This window comes from Scardinius erythrophthalmus, assembly GCF_964197995.2.
Source record: "Scardinius erythrophthalmus genome assembly, chromosome: 8".
Taxonomy (NCBI): domain Eukaryota; kingdom Metazoa; phylum Chordata; class Actinopteri; order Cypriniformes; family Leuciscidae; genus Scardinius; species Scardinius erythrophthalmus.
Window position 1 is genome coordinate 18,749,610 of NC_138228.1, and position 26,118 is coordinate 18,775,727.

The window sequence follows — 26,118 nt, forward strand, 5'->3', positions numbered from 1 at the left end:
AACTTAGAATAATAACTGTAGAAATATTGTTCATTGTTAGTTCATGTCAACTAATGTAGTTAACCAATGTTTACAAATGAAATCTTATTGTAAAGTGTTATCCAAGTTTTATTTTTGGCATGGTTTTGTTTCCACACCCAATTTATACACAAGCGGTATTCCTTTTTTACACAATTACTATCATTTGCAGCAATTGTGTTATATTGACACTTTAAAAAAAAAGTAAAAATTTCATTGCTTTCACAATTTTAATGTAGATTGCACTCATCAACTCAACTCGCTACTACACGATTCAACCAGTTTCAGTGTTTGGTCCCGAACTAGCACTTTGTTTGTGCAAAGTGCCTACTAGCTAGATGAAATACTTCCATTAACTCAGGTCCTGTCCATTTACAGTGTAATAATACTAACTTTCAGAATTGTTAAACATGATATTATTGTACATAGTAGTATTTATTTTGAAGAAAAAAAGCGTTTCTATATGTCAATCATTTGTTGACAGTCAAGTATTCATTACTTCAATGAGCTCATTGTTTCTGCCTTAAATTATTACATTGTAGGGCTGTCAAACGATTAATCGCGATTAATCGCATCCAAAATAAAAGTTTGTTTTTACATAATACATGTGTGTGTACGGTGTATAATTATTTTCTATATATAAATACACACACATGCATGTATATATTTAAGAAATATTTGCATGTATATACTGTGTATATATATATTTATATTATATATAATTTATATTATATATAAATATTTTATATATAAATAACACATTTTCTTAAATATATATATGCATGTGTGTGTATTTATATATAGGAAATAATTATACTCCGTACACAGACATAAATTATGTAAACACAAACTTTTATTTTGGATGCGATTAATCGCGATTAATCGTTTGACAGCCCTATTACATTGTCTAAATTAATACATTTTTTGCTAACTGTGATTTGTATATGTACATTTCTGAAATACATAACTTAGACAGTTACCTCTGATAATAGATCACTCTAAATTGTAATGTGGACTCGTGCATTTTCTGTAAAGCTGCTTAGAAACGATGTGTATTGTCTAAAGTGCTATACAAATAATTAAATGTGAATTGAACACACATTTGACACACAAACCCATTTGAAATATTTATTTGATATTGGATTTTAAAGCCTAACTCTGACAACAGATAACAGGTACAGTATTGCATTATACCAAAAATAAAAAAAAAGAAACCACCAGCATCAGTTTACAATAAAAAGGCATTTGACTAAATGACAACAGTGTTCCAGTTTCATACTATGGACATACGCTCAAGGCAGAACATACCACAAAATATTGTACCAGTTCATAACATACAACATGAGTTTGTGTTTTTGGGTACATGAATACACACAAGAGCTGAAGAGAAAAGAACCCAACAACATACATTTCACATTGCAGGTTCTGATACATCTATTTTTCAGCTATAAAATCTTCATTGTGGTGTGGAGGAAGAAGGGGATATGAAACAACAATTGAAAAAGTGTAAATTAGAATCACAAATTGTGTGTTCCACATGTGGCATTACATTGGCATAATTCTTACGTCACAGTTTTGATTAAAAAAATAATAATTTCTTTCTCGTTCTCGTGCCCTGTACTGTAAAAAGTAATCAGTTGTCTTAACTTAAAAAAAACTGAGGAAACCATTGCCTCAAAATTAAGTAAAAAAACTTCATGCGTAATTAAAAAAAGTGATCAACAACTTAATTTTTTCAATTATGCATGAAGTTTATTACTTATTCATTTTTAGTTATGTGAACTGAACTTGACAATTCCACATACGGTAACTTATTATTTTTCTTCAATTATGCATGAAGTTTATTTACTTAATTTTAAAGGCAACGGGTTTCATCACTTTTTAATGCATTGACAAACTATAAGAGAACTTTCTAAACCAGTGTAATGGTATCTGACATGTCAACTAAAGATGTTAGCTCAATTACAGACAGAAAGAAATGCTTGGACTAGAGTACACTAGTAGATAAAAGGGGATTAGTGTCTTGCCTTTAATTCAGCACTTAAATACTGCCACTTTTAGTTGTGGAATATCAGTAAGGACTTTCTAGAAATAAAGTTAAACACAAAAACAAAAGAACGACCAAATGTCAGTCTCCAGAAGGAGAGAATGAAACCCTGTCATCCAGAATGGCAGAAAGATGGAATATTAAAGAGATATTTTGGCCCAAAATAATCATGATTTAAAATAAACATTAAAAACGATGAATTACATTCAAGCACAGAGCCTGGTACGGATCGGTCACCATTTCTCTCGAGTTTCGCTCAAAGTCTCCTAAACACAACAAACACACTCGCATCGGCAAACATCTGCAATATCAACAACACAACGGCTTGTAAATTCAAAATTGCACATAGACCGAACAATGACCGAGGGCTCTCATTATAGTCATCGTACCGCCACTAACATCCCAATGTATTTGGTATCAAAATCAAGTTTTTAAAAGTGCAAAATCAAACTGAAAACACACTGAGCCTCACACATTCACACACACTCACTCTCACAAACAGTTTGTGTGCATGTGTGCACATTTCGTCAAAGCTACATTACTAAAAAAAGAAAAAAATCCCTAGAAATTATCCATACTATTATTGCTATCTCTCTAGATTGAAATGGACACTGCAGCGTTCTAGTGTTGCGCTAGTAATTAGTCATAAAAAATATAATATTAAGAGTACATAGCGTAAAGAATACACATTATTACTAAGACCTGACAGTGATCTAGGAAGATTGATTTAAGGATATGTGCGCACACGTTAAACATACCGATGTGTCCTTCTCTGATATTTCAAGGCACACGCGCCCTCGGTTCTTCTTTTGCACATAGACTCGCTCTGACACACACGACGTTCACCTGAGAGTTCGTTCAAATACCAACCACCAACACAATCAGAGTCAAACAGTCTTACATAAACACGTTTAAAGGAATAGTTCACTCAAAAATAAAATTCTGTCATTATTTACTCACCCTCATAATGCCGTTTCAAACCTGTATGACATTCCTTCCATGCGTGGGATGTTGGTTCAAACGACTTCTGCGCTATCGTTCTATAAAAAAGATCAGCGTGAACTTTCTTTAAAATATCTTCTTTTGTGTTCTCCAGATGAAAGTCATACATGTTTGAAACCTGACGGTGTGTAAGTAACAATTTTTTTTTTTTAGGTGAACTATTCCTTTAAGATGAAAGCAGCCCCCACAACAACAGAACTATTGAGACCTACTCCCAATTATTTTTGCTCATATCCGTGTGTGTTTCTGTGGGCAGAACTGGACACAACATAAATGCTGTGGAAACATAAGTGCAAACAAATCAGCACTGAAATAAAATCAGTACCGGGCCCAAGGGCTACAGCAAACAGAGACTGATCAAGACAGAACACACACACACACACACACACACACACACACACTCTTGTTCATCTTTGTAAAGACATTCATTGACACAATGCAATCTCTAGCTCCTACCCATCACAACTAAGGCCCTGTTTACACCTGGAATTAAGATGTGTTTTGGTCAATCGAATTACAAGTGTACGACGCTAAATACAGGTGTAAATGGGGTTTGAAACGTTTTTAGGTTGTCCACTTTCGACCACTTCCAGAGTCAATCGAAAACACATTTGACCAGATTGTTTTCGTAGTGTAAACGAAAGAGCGCCTAATCTCCACCTACTGACATAATGCGGAAATATTATGGGAATACGCTAGCCAGACGGGATTTCCAAGAAAGGAAACCCAAGTTTGGTGTGAAGACGAAAAACATACCAAGCACAATGTTCTCTCACCATTCCTGATTTCACTCATCACATTCGGCGTGGTCTTCAGAGCAGAGACAAGCTATTTTTTCCCCGTCATCTCCGCTCGTGTTGAGACAGATTAAAATACCAGGTGTAAACAGGAATGGGTCTCCCTCATGTACTTGTGATCCGATCGACCAAAACACAGATTGATCTAAGTGCCTAACCCGATCCCTTACCCTAAACCGAATTATAATCTTTTCCCTAAAACCAAGTCTTGACCCTCAAACAGGCCTTCTCAGAAAGGTTCTCGCTTTACTCTCTTTGTCCTCAATCCGATGGTCTTAAACTCAAACCGGTCCTCACAAAGATAGTTGTACAAAAAAACAACACCACACACACACAGTCGCAAACACAGACTTGATATCATGCCTTGTTCTAAATAGAAAACACTGGTTTAGAAACATCACGCCTGTCAACGTACCAAGCATTTTTATGCATATACGTGAGAATCCATCTGCGGATCTGCATCTTATTCTAGTTCCACAACGCTCAACACGCACACAGACTGTAGTGGGGCCGCTCTCACAGGGTTCAAAGGTCAGTGCTCCAACAGTGAAGATGTCTTCATTGGAAAAGACAAGAGATCATCTAGAGTACCGCTCATGCTCAAACTAAAAATACCCACGCAACTACACTGCAGATCGATGGGAACAGCAAATGCCAAAACAGGGAAACCACAGCATTTAACATTTCATGAGCGGAGCGAAGGTTTTCATGGGGATGGAGGCGAGTCAAACGCTGTTACATTGGGCCATTACTACTGGAGTCGCCCCTGTAGAATGAGACATTTGTAGGCTTTAAATACATGTCCAGTAATTTCCTATGGAAGAACACTCAAATGTATCTATATTTACTTCTGCTCCTTGGGTGACTGAGTACCAGTGATGGGTATCGCCATGGTTCCTGTTGCTATGACATCTGTTGCTTTGGCATTAGTGTCACTGCAAGACAGTGGAAGCAACCAATAAGAGGACATCACTGTGCACATTTTGTCATAAGTCAATGTCAAAGCAGCTGCTAAATTTTCAAAACGGTTTGCAAACAATTTAGTAATGCTTAGACACGAATGCAAGAATGTGTATTAGAGTTTTATTTATTAACAACACCAAACTTTTTGCACAATAATTAAGAAATAAATGTTTTAATTAAAACTTTACATAATTGTATTATTAGTGGTAATACTAATAAGAAGATTGATACATATAGGGCCCTATCACAATTGATTTTGTACACTGACGCATGCATCAATCCTATTTTGCACCAAACGCACAGCGGACTTTTCCCTCCACAGACGCACGTCGGTAAATTAGGGAATGAACTTGCACTCCCAGGGGCAGTTCAGCGAAAAGAGGAGGCGTGTTCCGGCGCAAATGTTCCCTGGTGCTATTTTACAGTTTCAGAAAACAATTCTGCCACAGACCAGGAAAAACCTAGTCTAAAGTCAGTGGCACATTATTCAGATGCTATTTTAAGGGCGCATGCTTGGTCATAATGTAGCGTGTGCACAACGCACATACACTTTGCTTCTCTCATCTACACAGACTCAGCAGTTCTCATTTTTAGACAGCCATACATAATTACAAGGAAAAATATTACCACACGAGGGAAATCATTGTAGTGTCCATGAAGATGTGAAAAAATATGCATAAATCTAGCTTACACATTTACCAAAATGATTATACGCCTGTTTAACTAAAGCTAATTTGGGTGGGTTTCTCCCATCCACATACAATGTCACTTCTCTGTCTTTTACGGCCCTGACGAGAACGTCGGTCTCCTCGGCGGTGAACCGCTCCTGGTGTGCGTCTGGCAAATCCGCCGTTATAAAAGCAATCCGCCATGGAACAAGCGCGCCTGCTTTTAAAAGGAAATGTGAGATGACGCTCTGATTGGTTTATTTCACGTTACGCCCAAACCACACCTATGAGTAATGAAGCTACTTCAGACCAACCCATTTAATATTTGTCCGAGATCCGCCCAAAAAGTTACTTGCGTTTCAGATCGTTAAAATAGGGCCCATAATGTTTAAAAGTACAATAATGCTTTAAAAATGCTTCGATGGAATGTTTTACCTGTTGAAGACTGCTTTCTCGTTGTTTGCATCGAAGGCAAGTGTAATGCTCTCCTTGGCGACGCTCTCTGTGATGATGTTGGCTCTGTCTTCGTCTTCACTGTCTGAGCCACTGGAGCTGCTGTCGGACGCCACCAGCGGAGCCTTCCTCGCCCCACACACACTCCACACACACGCTGACGAGCCTTTCACTGCAACACACACATGCTATCAACTCGTGTTCATTGACCATTTCAAGAACATTTAGAACAAACAAGAGTGTCGTAAATATGCAAACAATAAATATAATATTATTATTATTATCAATAATAATAATATAAGTTTGTGTAAATGTTTAAGTGAAATGTACACTATGTAACTTTTAACATTTAAATAATGGAGTCAAATCATCAATCCTTCTTCCAAAACGTGTTTTTGGTCTTACCCTGATTCACTAAGCCTATTAAGTGTTTATATTTTAGACCTCTCAGGATGGTTTTTGCAGGAAATTGCGAATATACGTCATTCGCTGTGTGTCTCGTCATATCCATAAATGGAGAAAAGGTTGCTCCGATATTTTGACACGTGTATTGTGTGGGACTGGCATAGGTTAGTGGTCACAATCTTGAGCCAATCAGGGAAATCACTCGTTAAAAAAAAAACACTGAACAGAGGAGAGTCTGCTGGCAAAAAGAGAACGTGACAGAGCTTGTAATAAAACAAGAATCAACATTGGCTTGACTTTTCAGAGATGGCAAGAACTGAGGGATTTGAAATGTTGTGGCGATAGCGTTTTATTACTAACAGGAGAGGAAGGCATTTTCTTGAACGGATAAATTGCCATTTGTATCTCTCTAACAGAGTTCATTGTAAAGTTTTATCTATTGTAAAGGGTTGTTTTATTATGGTTGTTTTAGCACTGTGCTGTGCTTTCAAGGAAGTACCGTGTCTATTAATGTATATAGACAGTAATGTCTTCAGCTTGTCAGTTTGAGATCCTTTCCATCTAATCTGGTTATATCTCTTAAGTCTAACAGTGAATGTTTTATGAGCAGTATGATAATCGTATTCATCCGCAGTCAATGCATGCATTTTGTTTTTATATCGCTAGCTAGAAGGTCAAAAGTTACATGGTATACCTTTCAATAACAATATAATAATAATGATTATCAACAACACCACACTTTTATAAGCATTTTGCATGAAATAAATATTCTTAATAAGACTGACAGCATTTAGAGGAGAAATTCATGTATTCAATAATAATATTGGTATAACAATAATAAAATAATACAAAATTAAAAGCAAAAATTAAATAAAACTATTCATATTATTATTTAAAAAAAAACTTTTATAAGTATCTTGCATAAAAAACAAATATTCTTTATAAGACTAAAAGCACTTAGAGGGGGAAATTAATTTATCAAATTAAAACTACATAAATTACACAAAGTAATAATTTTATTAAAATTAAGTAAAAAAAATGGTTAATAATAATAATAATGTTTAAAAGTAAAATGAAATACAAATAGTAAAAATATAATTTCTACTACTAACAAAACTATGTAATGTTTTACTTCAATAAATACATTCTCTCAATGCTAAGTAAGAATAACATATTAAACAATTTTTACGCAAAAATGCAAGATGCTTATAAAAAAAATAATAATAATAATAATAATTCATTACATTTATATAGTGCTTTTCTCGAAACTCAAAGCACTTTACATAGAAGAGGGGAATCTCCTCAACCACCACCGATGTGTAGCATCCACCTGTGCTGCGTTCCAGTCCAAAATTATCATGCCCTTCACTTGCTAACTTCCCTCCGTCTCGTTCACTCGGATGTACGTCATTGCGAGTGCCCACTACTGGCGGAAACTGCAATGGGCTGAATTGGAACGTCCTAAGCCCTTGATCACTTGGAATCAGCTGTGTAGTTGATTTATTATTTACATTTGTTTTCCCTTTAATAATTTTTTTAATACAGCATCCAAATGTATATATGGTGTTTGGGTTGTTTTCAATTAAAAAAATTAGAATTAATATATCATAGAGTTGTTTGTTGTGGTGGTGATTAGACGAGATATGTGGTGACGTCATAATCGTACTGCATTGTGGGACATATAGGTGCCTGAAGTGTACATATGAAGTAGACTCGCTCCCTCGGTCAAAATCGAGGGAGCGAGGGTCTGTCCATATAAACTTCCCTCGTCCACTTCATGAAGTGGAACGCACTTCAAAATGGCGGTGGGGATTCCCCCGAGGGGAAGTGCTTAGGGAAGTTCGCAAGTGCGTGTCTAAAAGTGGACTGGAACGCAGCATCGGATGATGCGCCGGTAGCCATATTGCACCAGAACGCCCACCACACACCAGCTTATTGGTGGAGAGGAGACAGTGATGAAGCCAATCAGTATATGGGGATGATTTGGAGGCCATGATGAACAGAGGCCAATGGGCAAATTTGGCCAGGATGCCAGGGTTACACCCCTACGCTTTTGAACTCCTGGGATTTTTTAATGACTAGAGAGTCAGGACCTCGGTTTAACGTATCATCCGAAGGATGGTGCTCTTTGACAGTATAGTGTCCCATCACTTTACTTGGGTGTTAGGACCCACACAGACCACAGGGTGAGCGCCCCCTTTTGGCCTCACTAACACCTCTTCTAGCAGCAACCTGGTTTTCCCAGGAGGTCTCCCATCCAGGTATTGACCAGGCTCAACCCAGCTTAGCTTCAGTGGGCAACCAGTCATGGGCTACAGGGTGATATGGCTGCCTGGCTTATAAAAGTTGGTAACATTTTACAGTGTTTATTTACAAAAAAAACATTACCCGAATGCAAGTATTTGTTGCTCATTTAGTATAAGGAGGAATGATGCAAAAAAATTACATGAATATAAATAAATAAGCAAGTAAGCCACTCACTTTCTTCATTTTGGCTCTGTTTGTTTGGATTTTCCGAGTCCACAGGTGAACTGCATCTGGGTCCTGCATCTGAACTGCAGAACACCGGAACGTTTAGCACAGTGTCTACATGACCTGAATACACAATATCAACTAAAACACAGTCTCTCCCTTACCAGCAGAAAGGTTGGAAGTCGGTGAAAGTCGCCCATCCCTTCTCCTCAGTCTCGCTGAGCTGGGCGGTAGAGCTTCCCCACACGTTGGAGCCCGTATCTATAGCGATACTAGCAAAATCCCGACAGCTGAAGTCATCTTCAAAACTCGCAGTCCATCCAGGACCTGCTGGGTTATAATAATTTTTCCATTCAGATATTATATGAGATCAGGTGGGAGATCTAAATCTAGATCATGTGAGCTGTGAGCATACTCTGTGGATCGCTGGATTGCTTGTCCATGTCCTGATTCTGGATCTTGTCTGGAGTTTGTTTGGTCTCTGGAAACCACTCCATGTCAGGTGACCCCAGACGCCTGCGAGAGCCACCGTCCACCTCACTCTTCTGAGCATTTGTCACCAGTCCAAACCTATTAAAAAATAAACCATACACGGCAGTCAGAGCAGTCAATTATTAGAGTCTGAGTGCAAGTGTGTGTGTGTGTGTGTGTGTGTGTGTGTTTTATGAACCTGCTTCTGGATTTCACTTGTGTTGCATAGTTGATTTCTTTATCCTCCCAAATATCTTCCTCCTCCTCAGGATCTTCAAACGGCCGGATTCGCTCCTTTGTGCAAGTCTCAAAGATAGCAGAGCTCTTCTGAGAGAGGAGAGAAACGGGAAGAGTAATAACAACAGTGAGAAAGGAAGAATGTGTGAATGATAATATAAAGAAAGAATAAAAATAACAGAAATACAGGACTCACCCCCTTGTCCCCCAGGTTAAAGTTGATCTCTGAGATTCGATCAAATGTGGCGCTGCAGGAAAAACAGACAGAAACCTGAAGCAATCAACAATTAATTATTAAATTCATTTTTTTAATTATAATTTAACATTAAATAAATTCAAAAAAAATTTCTAACTATGGTAGATTTACATTATCAAGGATTAAAGAACATACAGTTTTTAAACATAAGATTAATATAAATTTTATTTAACATTTAGATGAATATTGATATCTAATAGTTGAATCTACATTTAACTCTATATCTAACCCTTTGCGCAGGAATCACCTGATGTTGCCATCATGCTCTCCGAATTCATCGCCATTCAATCCAAACTGATCAACAAAGTTTGCCGTCATCTGCTGGATCTGATAATCTGAGAACACCTGTTAAGAGAAAGATGCTCATTGTAGGTGATTTGCGGATTGCCATTTTTGATGTTAAAATACTTCCTATGAGTTCACAGCACATGTCTTTGAGCAAACTCTCACCAGGTCTGCAGTGTTCTTCTTGTTAGTTTCCATAAGCGTTTCATTCACAAACTGCTCCCAGCGAGCTTTATAGTCCTCTGGTAGCTCTGTCATACACAGACATACCAAATATTTGAAAACAAAGAATGAAGTTTGTTATAAAATGATATCATTCAAAAGTTTGGTGTCAGTAAGAATTTTTTTTTTAAAGAAATGAACACTGTTATTCAGCAAAAATGCATTAAAGGAGGAATATATATATATGTATATATATATATATATATATGTATATGTATGTATGTATATGTATATATATATATATATAACACAAATCCTCCCAAAAACACTGTGTTTGCTACCTTTTATTAGTTGTGTGATTTGGGTCTGCTCTTGTTCTCTCTCTGCATTCTGCACAACTGTGTTGGCAATCCTGGTCAGATGACCCATATATCCTCTTCTCATGCCTCCAGCTTTCCTGTAACATACACACAGAGATATAAGATCATAAGATACTCCAGCAAATGCGTATTGACTCATCAGCTCATAGATATTTAAGTTTGTCCTTACTGTGTTTTGTCATTTTCTTCCCAAGCATCCAAAATCCTCTGAACCAGCCTGCAGTCCTTCAGTAGCTGCGCACAAACAATTATATTTCAATGACGTATACATACAGCATTTCACAAGAGGAAACCTTTTAATTTTTTGACAATTGATGTCATAAGTGCTGTAAATGTATTATATATGTTTTGTGCGTGTTTATGAGGACACAAATGTATATAATGAAATGTGACAATGACATGTTTAACTTCCTGTGTCCTCATAAACCAAATAGCTTAAAAACATACTAATCTGTGTTTTTTTTACTTTAAAAAATGCAGAAAGTTTTATGTGATGTGACCGGTTGTACAGTATAAAAACCATTACGCCTATGGAGAGTCCTGTAAACCACATTTACCAAAGCCAGTTTGAGTGTGTGATACAGTGTATATATATACACTGCTCAAAAAAATTAAAGGAACACTTTGAAAACACATCAGATCTCAATGGGGAAAAATATCATGCTGGATATCTATTCTAATATGGACTGGGTAATGTGTTATGAACGAAAGGATGCCACATCGTTTGATGGAAATGAAAATGATCAACCTACAGAGGACTGAATTCAAAAACACCCCGGAAATCTAAGTGAAAAAATGATGCAGCAGGCTTGTCAATTTTGCTGAAATTTCATTGCAGCAACTGAAAATGGTACTCAGTAGTTTGTATGGCCCCCACGTGCTTGTATGCATGCCTAACAACGTTGGGGCATGCTCCTAATGAGACGATGGATGGTGTCCTGGGGTATTTCCTCCCAGATCTGAACCAGAGCATCACTGAGCTCCTGGACAGTCTGAGGTGCAACCAGGTGATGTCAGATGGACCGAAACACAATGTCCCAGAGGCGTTCTATTGGATGTAGGTCAGGTGAGCGTGGTGGCCCTTCAATGGTATCATTCCTTCATCCTCCAGGAACTGCCTGCATGCTCTCGCCACATGAGGCCGGGCATTGTTGTGCACCAGGAGGAACCCAGGACCCACTGCACCAGCATAGGGTCTGACAATGGATCCAAGGATTTCATCCCGATACCTAATGGCAGTCAGGGTGCCATTGTCTAGCCTGCAGAGGTCTGTGCGTCCCTCCATGGATATGCCTCCCCAGACCATCACTGACCCACCACCAAACCGGTCATGCTGAACGATGTTACAGGCAGCATAACATTCTCCACGGCTTCTCCAGACCCATTCCTGTCTGTCACGTGCTCAGGGTGAACCTGCTCTCATTTGTGAAAACCACAGGGCACCAGTGGCGGACCTGCCAATTCTGGTGTTCAATGGGAAATGCCAATCGAGCTCTCTGGTGCTGGGCAGTGAGCACAGGGCCCACTAGAGGACGTCGGGCCCTCAGGCCACCCTCATGAAGTCTGTTTCTGATTGTTTGGTCAGAGACATTCACACCAGTGGCCTGCTGGAGGTCATTTTGTAGGGCTCTGGCAGTGCTCATCATGTTCCTCCTCGCACAAAAGAGCAGATACCGGTCCTGCTGATGGGTTAAGGACCTTCTACGGCCCTGTCCAGCTCTCCTAGAGTAGCTGTTTGTCTTCCTGGAATCTCCTCCATGCTCTTGAGACTGTGCTGGGAGACACAGCAAACCTTCTGGCAATGGCACGTATTGATGAGCAATCCTGAAGGAGCTCTGTAGGGTCCAGGTATCGCCTCATGCTACCAGTAGTGACACTGACCCTAGCCAAATGCAAAACTGGTGAAAAACAGTCCGAAAAGATGAGTAGGGAAAAATGTCAGTGGCCTCCACCTGTAAAACCATTCCTGTTTTGGGGGTTGTCTTACTGTTGCCCATCTAGTGCACCTGCTGTTAATTTCATTAACACTAAAGCAGCTGAAACTGATTACCAACCCCCTCTGTTACTTAACTGACCAGATCAATATCCCAGGAGTTTAACTGACTTGATGCTATTCTCTGATTAACAAGTGTTCCCTTTATTTTTTTGAGCAGTGTGTATATATATATATATATATATATATATATATATATATATATATATATATATATATATATATATATATATATATATATATATATATATATATATATATATATATATATACACACACACATATATACACACACACATACATACGTTTATCAAGTGAGTCAGATCTAGCAAGTGACTCAAACTTGATTATTATTCTATTAATGGTGATATATAGTGCCTCACTACTGCCAAGTGCCAATTTATTTTTATATAACTTTATTACATGTTACTATATATATGACTATACAAAGCTTCAATAAGTGAGGGTCATGCTTACGTGCTTTATCAAGTCACAGCTTGTGAACATGTCAGATCTGTCTGAGTTTTGTGTTTCCAGCTGAATCTGATCTGGACTGTCATGTGTTTTTCCATTCTGTGTTGACTGGTTAAGGATGGCAGAGATACAATGCTCCACTTGGATGTGTAGGAAGTTATTCCAGGAGAATTTAAAAAACAAGTCCTAAAGAGAGAAACAGATTAAGAAAGAAAATGGAAATGTCTCTGAAAGAACTCTTATGTTCACCAAGGCTGCATTTATTTGATCAAACATACGGTAAAACAGTAATAATGAAAAATATTATAACAATTTAAAATTATATTCAATTTTACTATATTTTAAATACATTTAATTTATTCCTTGATGACAAGGCTGAATTTTCAGCATCATTACTCCAATCATCAATACTCCAGTCACATGATGCTTCAAAAATCATTCTAATATGCTGATTTGCTGCTCAAGAAACACATATTATTATCAATGTTTAAAACAGTTGTGCTGCTTCTTTTTTTTGTGGAAACCATTATGCGTTTATTATTTTTAGAATTCTTTGATGAATATTAAGTTCAAAAGAACAGCATTTATTTGAAAGAGAATTCTTTTGTAACATTATAAATGTCTTTACTGTCACTTTTGATCAATTTAATGCATCCTTGCTGAATAAACGTATTCATTTCTTTAAAAAAAAAAGTAAAATGAATAATTTCTTACAATAAAAAAATGTAACTAATAATATCAAATTGTCTTATTTCCAGACAGATCAAAATGTAAAGTATTTTAAAAAATGATTGGCTCTGAGAAAGGAAACATCTTGTTTAATTGCTGACTTTGTAAGCTAGACTAAGGATGACTCATACCAGCAGCAGGTTGATCATGTTCATTTGGCAGAGCTCCTGGTGGATTCTGGGAGATCTGGTGTACAGGAGAGCAGCCATCAATCTGGACGCATACAGCCGCGCGTTGCCAAACGGCTCCTCAAGAACACCCATCGTGGTCAACATCACACATTTCTGAGTGCGGAGATAGTCCAAAAAACATCAACCTCCTCTATGTGACATCTTTCAGTGATTTGACTTTGTTTTAAGACTTGATAAAACCAGAGGCAAGACCAACCTTGAGTGGGTTTAACAGAAGGTGCTGGAAGTGCTTTAGATGTGGTTGGATGCCCATTAAAATGCTGTTGTTAACAGTGTAAGACTTTTCAAATCCCTGAGAGCACGGGTCAGTCACCTGCTCAACACTGTTACACACACACTCATTTTTTATTAACAGTGATTGTGTGTGTCTGTGTGTGTATGATTAAATGCATTTGTTACTCACCCAGGTCTCTGAGTTTCCAACAATGTGAGTAACACTTGCGTTCCATAGACGATGCACACTTCACTCTTTTCTCCTTCAAACATGTTCTTCAATAGGGCCTCAACATTCTGCTGTCTGAAACAGCAGCCGGAGACTTCAGTTTAGTTAATCTGTTCAAGCATAAAGTCCATTCCACATTCTGCTTATTTTGGCTGACAACTGCCCACTTAGACAGTAAGAAACCATCTAGCTGACTTGAAAAGTGACTGAACACAGTGGCGGTGATCACACACACTCACAGCTCTAGTGTTGTGAGCAAAGGGTCGGTCTCTGAAGATTCCTGCTGCAGACTGGCCTGATCTCTGCTCAGACGGATGATGTCACACAGGGTCTGAGATGCGTTCGACTGCCTCTGTAAACACACATTTATGTATATGTTTCATCTTTCATGTCTATTTATTTCGATTTGTAAGATGAAATCAAATGTTTTATGTCGCTTAAGGACTTTTTCAATACTAAGACCAAAAACAGTATTTATCATCCTTAAAGGGATAGTTCACCCAAAAATTTTATTATTAAAGTCCCCCTGTGGTGAAAATCAAGCTTTTAATGTCGTTTAAATGTCTATGTGGTGTTTTTAATATGCTTTAAGACAAACCATGTCCAAATGCATCAGTCAACACTGTTTCTGAGTTTTTTTCTCCTTAAAACTGCAGTGAAACAAAGACAGTCTCAAAAACGCGGTTTGAAATCGCTGGTGTTTATTACGTTACAAACTACCTTGTAACCAATCACATCAACGTGTGATCGTCAACGAGTGGATTTCTGAACTGGTGTGAGTGAGTGGAGGCGGGGCTAATTTGCATATTTATAGAACCACGTATACTAAATGAGGCAAGGGGCAAGTTACATTCAAGCTATTTTAAAGGTGCATTGCGCAAGTCTCTGAGTTTTTGCAGAACTATACCCCCTCTGGCGACAAGCGAAACTGCAACACTGCAACTGAACGCGCATGACGTCACGCCCAGTCTCAAATTCCGACCCGAATCCCTCTTATTTATTTTACTGTACAGGATTATAGAGGCAATCGCAGTGATCAGAGAAGGGCTCATTCAGCCCATCAGGCAATTGTTTAAGCATGTATGGGTTAGAAAAACGGGTATTTTTAACATGAAATGTTGCGCAATGCACCTTTAAGGCATGGAGAATTTTTTTTCCCAAGGAAAAAACATTTAAATATGTCATTTTGGTGATCAAATATTAGTTTTAAGGGATAAAATTATTGACTACAGGGGGACTTTAAAGATTAAAGTTATTTTGAAGAAAGTCGGAAACCAAACAGTTGATGGTAGTATGTGGGGGTTCCAACTGTTTGGTTTCCGACATTCTTCAAAATATAATCTTTTGTGTTCAGCAGAAGAAAAATTCATACAGGTTTGGAACAAACTCATCATGAGTAAATGATGACAGAATTTTCATGTTTGGGTGAACTATCCCTTTAAAGCTGCAGTCCGTAGTTTTTCCTCTTTGTCGCCATCTCTGTTCGAAATCTGCAATTGCAGTTATTCACGGAATTATCAACTTTACGTGGGTTGTGCCTCGGCACGGCGCGGATGAATCCAATGTTTTGAGGAGAATGTTTGGCTGTCAGCCACTGCTCATTCTACTTTTTGGAAGTATGACCAACATAAGAATTTTCACCGGAAAATGTCATCTGCACAAGAAAGTAACATTCACTTTTGTTCTGACAAACTAAGGGAAAAAAAGCATTGCAGTAAATCGCGCTGATTAAATCTAACAATCGCTTATCATATCACGTCAAACCGTGCAAATTATACTTTGTTCTCAAATTGTTAATGTTAACAACATCAGCATTGCGTGACTACATTTAATGGCCTTCCGATATTATCCTTGTTTTCGCATGGGCCCGGTTGCAGTCTCTTTTTTTCTGTAGCCACTCCGAAGTTCGAAGTCTTTTGCATTTTACAACGGGTGAATCTCCAGTTGTCACTGGTGATTGTCGTTCGAACCTTTCTGGATCCGCCATCAAATTGATAAGTTTAATTATATCAAGTGCTGTGAGTAAAGGCTATAAATCTCAACCTCCAACATCCTCACACGCAATATAGCCTACTAGCCGAGACTCCTTCTTTATGTGTACAGATGGGACGTAATGACGCAAAGACATGCTCGAATTTCCGCGGAAATCTACCAGTACCACTGGAATTAAAAACATTATTACAAGCGTACTGTTTTGAATCGAGCTACGGCAAGCAGATAGTTTTGAACACTGGCTGGTTATGTACTTGCTCAAAAAATTATTTTGGATCATTTTTAACCCAAAAAAAGTTACGGACTGGAGCTTTAAAGGGATAGTTCACTTTGAAATAAAATGTTGGTATGTTTTAGCTTACCTCAAGGGCATCCAAGATGTAGCTGTCTTTTTTTCCGCAGTAGTTTCAATTTTGATATTTTTAGGTCAAACCGTTCTTGTCTTTCAGTCATATAATGCAGGTCTATGGTCACTGTCTCAAAGAGCATGCACAGAGTCCAAATTAAAACAATTCCCCATCGTCCAAATTAAACAATTCCCCATCGTAAGTACACATTGATGGCTTAAGACATGAACCGAGTGGTTTGTGTGAGAAAACGAACAGTATTTATATCGTTTATACCTCTTGTAACACAGCACACGTCCAAGTGATCTGAGGGCGCGCGCTTCCTGCTGTGTGACGTGTACGCAGACTGGTGCATAGATATATATACACTAGATGTCGCCTTAAAGACATTCGTTCCAATGAACTGCCGTAGCCAAGGCGACATCTAGTGTATATATCTATGCACCTGTCTGCGCACATGTCACACAGCAGGAAGCGCGCGCCCTCAGATCACTTGGATGTGGCTGTGTTACAAGACGTATAAACGATATAAATACTGTTCGTTTTCTCACACAAACCGCTCGTTTCGTGTCTTAGGCCATCAATGTGTACTTACGATGGGGAAATGTTTAATTTGGACTCTGTGCATGCTCTTTGAGACAGTGACTATAGACCTGCATTATATGACTGACAGACAAGAACGGTTTGACCTAAAAATATCAAAATTGAAACTACTGCGGAAAAAAAGACACCTACATCTTGGATGCCCTTGAGGTAAGCTAAAACATACCAAAATTTTATTTCAAAGTGAACTATCCCTTTAAGGTAAGAGATTTAAACGAGTACTTAAAGGGATAGTTCACTTTGAAAATAAATTTTTGGTATGTTTTAGCTTACCTCAAGGGCATCCAAGATGTAGGTGTCTTTTTTTCCGCAGTAGTTTCAATTTGGATATTTTTAGGTCAAACCGTTCTTTTCTGTCAGTCATTTCATGCAGGTCTACGGTCACTGTCTCAAAGAGCATGCACAGAGTCCAAATTAAAACAATTCCCCATCGGAAGTACACATTGATGGCCTAAGACACGAAACGAGCGGTTTGTGTGAGAAAACGAACAGTATTTATATCGTTTGTACCTCTTGAAAACAGCACACGTCCAAATGATCTGACGGCGCGGGCGGGTATAGATATATACATAGATGTCGCCTTGGCTACGGTTTCGTTCCAATGAACTGCAGTAGCCAAGGCGACATCTATTTATATATCTATACCCGCCCGCGCCGTCAGATCATTTGGACGTGTGCTGTTTTCAAGAGATAACAACGATATAAATACTGTTCGTTTTCTCACACAAACCGCTCGTTTCGTGTCTTAGGCCATCAATGTGTACTTATGATGGGGAATTGTTTAATTTGGACGATGGGGAATTGTTTTAATTTGGACTCTGTGCTTGTGTTTTGAGACATTGTCCATCGACCTGCATTATATGACTGACAGACAAGAACGGTTTGACCTAAAAATATCAAAATTGAAACTACTGCGGAAACAAAGACACCTACATCTTGGATGCCCTTGAGGTAAGCTAAAACATATCAAAAATTTATTTCAAATTGAACTATCCCTTTAACGGTATGTATCAAACTTCGTCATGTAATTCATTCTCTAGTAAAACTCGAGTGATGTCTGACCTCATCATCAATGTGAGGGTGTATCAGCTCAATGAGTCTCTGGATCAGCCTCTCTTCATTCAGCCACTGAAAACAGACGACATGAAAATACAATAAAAATTACACACAGATACAGGTGTTTATTTCGTTTTGAGCACTTTTATATCCCACGGGTTGATTTTTATTAAAACTAAAGATTACAGTTTTTACTTTTTGTTTTATGAAAGTCACATTAAAATTGTTTTTGAAAATACTGACCATGTCTTCATCATTTCAGTTTTTTTTTTTCTAATGACTTCTATGCACATATTTTAGTTTCTCCCCTGTGCCACATTTTAAATATAAATTCAATACTAATCTTACAAATTTAAAATTATGAATTATTTAAACTATGATAAGATACACAAGAACTAAAATCATCAAAAAACACTTTACATATTATAAACACTACCATTCAAAGTTTGGGGTCAGTAAGATTTTTTAGTTTTACTCAAGGACACATTAAATTTATCAAAAATGTGAGTAAAGACACTTATAATGTTACAAAAGATTTCTATTTCAAACAAATGCTGTTTTTTAACTATCAACTCAAAGAATCTTGAAAAATAAAATGCATCAGTTTCCACCAAAACAGCACAACTGTTTTAATAATAATAATAAATGTTTATTGAGCAGCAAATCAGCATATTAAAATGATTTAATGAGTTTATTTTTTCTCAAAGCCAAAGTGTCCATTATAGAAATATTAATGAATCAGCTGATTGAATGCACTCACACTAAGCACTTCCTGTCTGAGACAAGCGGGCTCCACGCTGCTAATGAGACGCAGCACCAGATCCATCATGGCCGACGTGTCCAAGTGTTTCAACACCTGCCCTATAAAATCCTCTTTTTTCTTTAGGAAACCAATCATCTGATGAAAAATTTGAATCAACAAAGATCAGGATAAAAAGAATCAAGCAAATACAAATCAATGATTTTCAAAGGAACTGAGATGCATGCTTGCGCACCTGCTCTGTCTTGCGGGTGATGAGGTTGCCAACAGTTTTACTGAAGAACGAGGCCAGTAGAGGGTTCAGCGGTGGCGTCTGCTCTAGGAAGTTATAGAGCGTCTTCAGCAGAGACTCGTCTCCACCAACTTTATCGTTGATGAGGGACACATCGCACGTCAACAACTCACATGCTACATTAGCATACCTGCATGAGAGACCGAGAGAAAAAAAACTAGTGGATGACCAACATATCTTAAATAGATTCAATATACACTGCAAATACACTGCAAATTTAAAGGTAGGGTAGGCAAATTGTTTTATAAACACTTTCTGTTATACTAGTTGAAACTCTCTTCACATCCTGAAAGCAATAAATAATAGGTCTAAATATTGAAACGTTCGTTCAATCATTGCATTCGGTCCAAATGCAATGATACGTTGTCCTACCTGCCTGTCAACATATGTATTACCAAACCTCCACAAACCTGCTCACGCAGACATCCAAGCCATCAGCGCGTTCTGTAAGGCTAAGCAGAGTTGTAGACAGAAAGCCACCAAGTGCCGCAAACAAACAGCAGCCTCCTTTTACAGTTCCTCCTGAACCAAAACAACGAGCTTATGCTGCGTTCATGCCATGTCGTAACAGTTATTAAGAGAAGGCCACTCGTTACATTCTACCCGGAGCTGTTCACGTCCTCAGACTCGGATTTATGCGTTTCTATGTCAACACTTTCAATGGTGAAATAAATCTTGTATTTAACGTTACTGACGTAAATACCACTCACGCAGAGCCGTCGTTTTCTTTTCCTTGACTCTTCCAACCGCACTTTCTCCGTTTTCTTCGTCGACTCTGCCATGATTCACATCTGAAATGCGTGCTAGTGTCTTCCATAGAGGCTGCTTCATATGTTGTTGATGTATGTGACGTCGTGCCGTAAAGCAATGCGTGTTTCTCGCGAGATTTGTCGGGACGCCACCTCTCAAACTTGCACTGCTGGTTTTGCCAGTGGCGTCCCCCCTGCTTTGCTATCGGGATGATTCGCCCTACTACGAGTTCGTTTACCATCGAAATGATTTCGAAGGGTTATATTAAGGTACAAATCTTGCATAGTGTGCCTTTAATGTGTTTTGAAGGAGGTGTGGCTTTGGAGATGCTCTAAAGGGAGGGCTGGATCTCATGCTTTCAAAGCTAGCTTGCTATTGCTAGCCTGTCCAAAATTGCCTAGCCTATCTTTAATGGCAGCACAAGCACATGAATACATATTTAGTAAATTAACTGCAAATAATTAAGTAATTTTTTAATGGACAAGTTGCAACACTGTTGTTTACCATGCAAGGCGGTGGAATAATCGGCCTAACTGATAATCTCAATATGGCCAAAAAACGGTTGTTTATTGGTCAAATTATAACTATTTAATCAGCTAGAGATTGGCATGGAGTACTTTCCATAAGATCATCTCTCAATGCAAATCAAACCAGCTATTAGGCTAACTGAAATAAAACCATGCCAATCTCTAGGTATGGTGAAGGCTATGTGATGATGTGGGGCTATTTTAATTCCAAAGGCCAAGGGAACTTTATCAGGATGCATAGTATCCTGGATCCATGAAGTAACTGGCCTTTAAAAATAAAAATCTGCCTGCCTCTATGGGAATTTAACATAGGGGTGTCCAAACTTATGCACCCTGTATTTTAAGGAAGAACATTTATTTATTTACGACACATTATTCATTCACAAAGAAAATTGGTGTCCTTAAAGGTTGGATTTTCCAAAAAAAATTAAATTAAGGCATTAAGTTCAATTTCCAAAAGATGATTTTTTATTCCTCTTTTTAGTCAACTTTAGCATGGGTGTCTAAACTTATGCATTGCACTGTATATATATATATGTATATATAAACTGAAAAACAAACTTTGAAATGTTTGCCTTGCCAACTAACTGAAATACTGAGTTGAGGTACTAAAATGACTAAAACTGAAATAAAAATAAATTCAAGCTAAATATAAATATAAAAAAAATATAAAAAAAAAAAAAAACTTTACTAAAACTTAAACTAAAATAAAAAAAATTAAAACTGAAGAAGTAACAATAAATGCTAATTTAAAATATTAATAAATACTATAACAGCATATAAATGATACTAAAATAATACTGAGATAACTAACAAAAAATGTATAATTATTTGCAAAAAATTAGTTAATTAATTGTCTGATTAACTGTCTGATAATTTGTAATTTTTAATATATATATATATATATATATAAGCCAGTCTGCTACATAATATCTAATTGTCCAAATATCAGTTGATGAAATTAAGCTGTTCAAATATCTGTCAATACATTTTTCTCCATTGCAGACAAAGTTTCAAAACATTTTATTAAAGAGGTGCTCAGAAAGTGTAGAGCATCTTTTTCACTCACTTGTAGCGCAGTTTCTCCTCCCGGTCAGTAGGGGGCTCGTGCGTGACGAGGTTGAGAAGCTCCAGCATGCTGCTGTCCCGGGTGAGGAACAGGAGGAGGCGCTGATTCTGGGCCTTGCACTCCTGCAGCACATCTTCTTCATCCAGCAGCTCCTGTAGGGTCACATCCTCCTTCTCCAAGAGCTTCTCAACCTGAGATGAGTTGTGCAGGTCAAACTTCCAGAACATGACTGCAGCCTATCGAAGAAAGAGAGAGCGCCTGAGACAGACAGAGAGAGGATGTTACTTACTCAAGCATATTAGAATAAGAAATCAAGCTGATGTTTTAAAGGGTTTGCTGGCCACTGACTAACTCTTAGTTTGCCAAAAAAGTCAAATTAGAAAATGCACCAGTAAAATAGTGAATAGTAAAATCCAGAGCAGGTGCAGCATGAACAGCAACTATTAAACATTAGTGAGTCAGCTGTAATTACACTCTTGATGAGCAGTTAAAGAATCAATTGCATCAGTCAATTAAAGCTGATCCAATTTCATTTGACTTCAGACTTCATTTGACTTCATTTGAAATCCACTCTTTGACAGTAGGTGGCGCTTATGGAACAGCAATGATTTTGTTTCGTTGATTACCTCTGTACACAAAGCAGCACTGCGCTTATAAACACTACATTATACAGACGCAAGACGAAAATAAATTACAATCGAAACTTTTCTGAAGACAGTCAGTTGCCTTCAGAAAAGTTTTCCTCTTTGCGTTTGTCTTTGGTGTCCCATCTCTGGCATGTGATAACGTCCTGTTTACAGACTTAGTAATATTTCGACACACGGTGTAGGCAGTGGCTAAAGGCTGCAATGAATCATAAATATGGAGAGAACGCCAATAGAAATTCTGAAAATACCTCAGTGTTTGTAATCGACATTTCAAAATGGATGCCCACAAACAGTTTTTCAGTTGAAAAAAAAGGAGGGGAAAAACTGAAGAGACTGCCATTCTGTCCAACCCCCCGAAGCAAAATGCTGTCGCGTACAGGCAAGGAAGCTGTTACCAGTGTTCCATTTTTACCATAGTGCTGTTTAAATAGTAGACATAGCATGATACCATGATAAACCTACACCTTACAATTACTGTTCTGTTAAAGGGGGGGTGAAATGCTATTTCATGCATACTGAGTTTTTTTTACACTGTTAAAGAGTTGGATTCCCATGCTAAACATGGACAAAGTTTCAAAAATTAAATTGTACGTTTGAAGGAGTATTTCTGTTCCAAAAATGCTCCTTCCGGTTTGTCACAAGTTTCGGAAAGTTTTTTTCGAGTATGGGCATGTGTGACGTCAGATGTGGCGGAATTTCCTTATACGGGTCCTAAGGGCACTTCTCCGGAAGGACGCGCGCGCGCGCGCACCCGTAGACCAGAGCGACGAGCGAGAGAGCGAAAGCAGTACACCCATCAAAGCGCTATGCTCAGCTTTTGGAAGATCAATGTCACCAAAGAAGTGTGTTTTTGGTTGCCAGGGCAAGACAACCCTGCACAGATTCCCAAAGAACCCGGCGTTAAGGGAACAGTGGATGGAGTTTGTTTTTTCAGAGCATCAACGGAGGTTGTGCAAGACTGTTTGTTCCCTGCATTTCGACGATGATTGTTTTATAAACAAAGCCCAGATCGACGGATTTGCAGACCGTCTAATGCTTAAGGATCGAGCAGTCACAATGATAAAGGTTCGCGGTCGTGGTTGGAACCGGGCGGTGAGTAAAACTGCTTCTAATGTCTCTGTGTGTTGTTGTTAGCTCGGCGCGTTAGCACAGCTTTAGCTCCGCCCACACGGCCCGCCTTCAGCCGCTCGTTTTTTTCCGGAAAGACTCGGTACAGCCTATCTTTCTTTTATAAATATAATAAAACTAAAGACTTTTTGGAGATATGAAGGATGCAATACTACTCTATAGGTACTCAAGATTAACAGGAGATTGAGTGAAAATGAGCATTTCACCCCCCCTTTAATAACCCTCAGCTGATCCGACTATCCGTGGGCGGGGATACAAAAATGCGAAAGTACTGTATAATCTGTAGTTTTCATGAAAGTCCTGGAGTTGTCAAATCATGACATCTGGCGAAATTTTGCTGACAAATTAACATGAATTTCTCTGTCCAGGTAACACGGAGAAAGAGTAAACATTATTCATTTACATACTACCAGCATTGTAACAATTCAAAGCGGTTTGAAAATCGGCGAAATTACACTTTAAGCAGTAAATTACCTTCAGGGAGATAGTGTGTTTCCTTGGTTGGGATGCAGAGACCAGTTTACACACATTGGTTTCCTAGATTGAGTGGTCAGTGGTCAGATAACCCACCCATCCGAAAGGGCTGCCTTACATTACAACACAGGCTCCTGTAGGGACAAAGACAAGCCATCAAGAAATGACTGAGACCAATGAGGAAAACAGTGATGAGTGGAGGTGAGGAAAGAATGCCAAGCACATTTTAATTAAGTCACATCAAGGTTCTGTAATACGACTAGGACTCAGGCTGAATAATCTCTTGTTTAAAACACACATGAAGGTGTTCACACACCTACAGATAACAGCATGTCCCATTTTAGTCTTTTAATGGGATTAATCAGCATATGCAGCGGATATGAGGTCAGCCGCTAGCCTAAACCACATCATACAGACCATTACTGCACTGCATCTATTACAACAAACATTTATATAGAGCGCACTCACAGAGAGAAATACTACAACTAGAAGAAAGCGATAAAAATATTTATTATTCATTTTTTTTTTACTTTTCCAGCACTATATAAATGTATCTACTGTGTAAAATTTTGGTTATTGTGTAAAACGAAGTTTTAACATTATGAACATCAATCAGCCAATACTAATTAAAATCATGTGTGTTTGGTGAAAGCAAGAATGCTACAGAGATCATCATATCATACAGTCCACACACACTTCACGCCCACGCGTACGTGTGTGTGACAGGGCTACGGGCATTCAATGAAAATCAGACGACTGTACGAAGACAATGTTATTTTTAACTAAAATACGTATTTATCTTAACGAGGCGACATCACATCCCTCGTTCAAGATCAATGTCAGAGAGAGAGCGGCCTCGCTCAATGTCACTGTCCGTGATCCACCAATCAGAACGCAGAAGCGAGACTCGAAACACCAATCAAAACGCTTAGAATTTGCATGCCCGTTTACTGGATGTTGCAAAGCATTATAAATGCCTCCACTGTCAAAAGCCTTTAAATCGTATTAAACTCATTTGCATAAACAAATGTAAACATCCTCAGGAGCCCAAGCATGTCGAGGTAGTGACTACGTAACGTTACAGCTATCATATTTGATCTCAGAATATTATGATGCCTGTAATATGAGAATACACTTCAAGGTGAAAGGCATTACTGTTTAACATAGTCATCATGGTATATTTTTAATAATTGCTCATGTCACGTGAGTCCATATGCAGGTCATAAACGCATCTGTACTCTTCATCAGAGACGATCGACTAGCATATAAACGCACAGACATAGTAAAAACAGCATTAATGTGAACAAATAAACTGCTGTGAACTTACCAGAAACACTTTGAGATGTCAGATAAACAAACAGCAATCTGTGATCAGACCTGTTCTGTACGGTGTCAAAGGGCGAGGGGAGATGTGATATTTTGTTTACGATGCATCGTCCTGCATCCATAGATCCCCCAACGTCCTAACGTTACCTCCTTCAGCAGCCCTGCTTCAGCACTGGCTTCTTCAGAGCTTTAAACTGTTAGCAGAAAAAGATTTGGACATTATTTATCAAGTCAAAATGGCCGACAAGGAGACGCGGACGCGCACGCTGTGTGTGAACGCGCTTGGGCGATCGGTTCGATTTAGTTTTATGGGAAGAGTGAAATATTGCTCTTATTAGTAAATGGAGGAAATATATTCTTTATTATTTATGACAATATACAAAGTTGTATATCATATAAATAAAAACGTAGGTCAAAAATCTAATATAAAATAGTTTTTTCCCCACCAGGTTTTAGGAAGGAAATACTCACTAGATAACAAACTGGGGGTGTAAGTTACCTGAATACATTGTACATGGCCAGTATATTAAAATATTTTATAATAAATAATATATTTTTTATTAGTAATTAATAATTGAATTTACGATATTCTAAAGACAAAATAGACATTTAAAAACTGATGCTAGAGCATGATGTCTAATCAAAACTTTATTTGAGGTTTTAGGCAGCGTCATAATACGACGCTATAAAAGCAAATAACAC

The 26,118-nt window shown here is 38.1% G+C and overlaps 1 protein-coding gene across 2 annotated transcripts; it reads right to left on the bottom strand.

Moving 5' to 3' along the window:
* Nucleotides 1–1,132: 1,132 nt before the first annotated feature.
* Nucleotides 1,133–25,690, bottom strand: ppp6r2b (protein phosphatase 6, regulatory subunit 2b). Of its 2 annotated transcripts, XM_081372256.1 has the most exons (23): nt 25,418–25,690; nt 24,091–24,224; nt 21,842–22,099; nt 19,439–19,625; nt 19,204–19,341; nt 18,450–18,515; nt 14,685–14,797; nt 14,407–14,520; nt 14,200–14,326; nt 13,944–14,096; nt 13,087–13,269; nt 10,786–10,850; nt 10,578–10,693; nt 10,240–10,325; nt 10,037–10,134; nt 9,730–9,781; nt 9,496–9,623; nt 9,241–9,395; nt 8,990–9,155; nt 8,835–8,908; nt 5,931–6,120; nt 4,713–4,799; nt 1,133–4,630 (listed from the first exon to the last, which is right to left on the bottom strand). In XM_081372256.1, the coding sequence occupies exons 3-23, from the start codon at nt 22,066–22,068 to the stop codon at nt 4,600–4,602; spliced, it is 2,556 nt and encodes an 851-aa protein (XP_081228382.1). In that variant the 5' UTR covers nt 22,069–22,099; nt 24,091–24,224; nt 25,418–25,690; the 3' UTR covers nt 1,133–4,599. The 2 variants fall into 2 exon arrangements, with proteins under 2 accessions (XP_081228382.1, XP_081228383.1); XM_081372257.1 differs by lacking the exon at nt 25,418–25,690 and having other exon boundaries at nt 8,990–9,152; nt 24,091–24,225.
* Nucleotides 25,691–26,118: the final 428 nt, after the last annotated feature.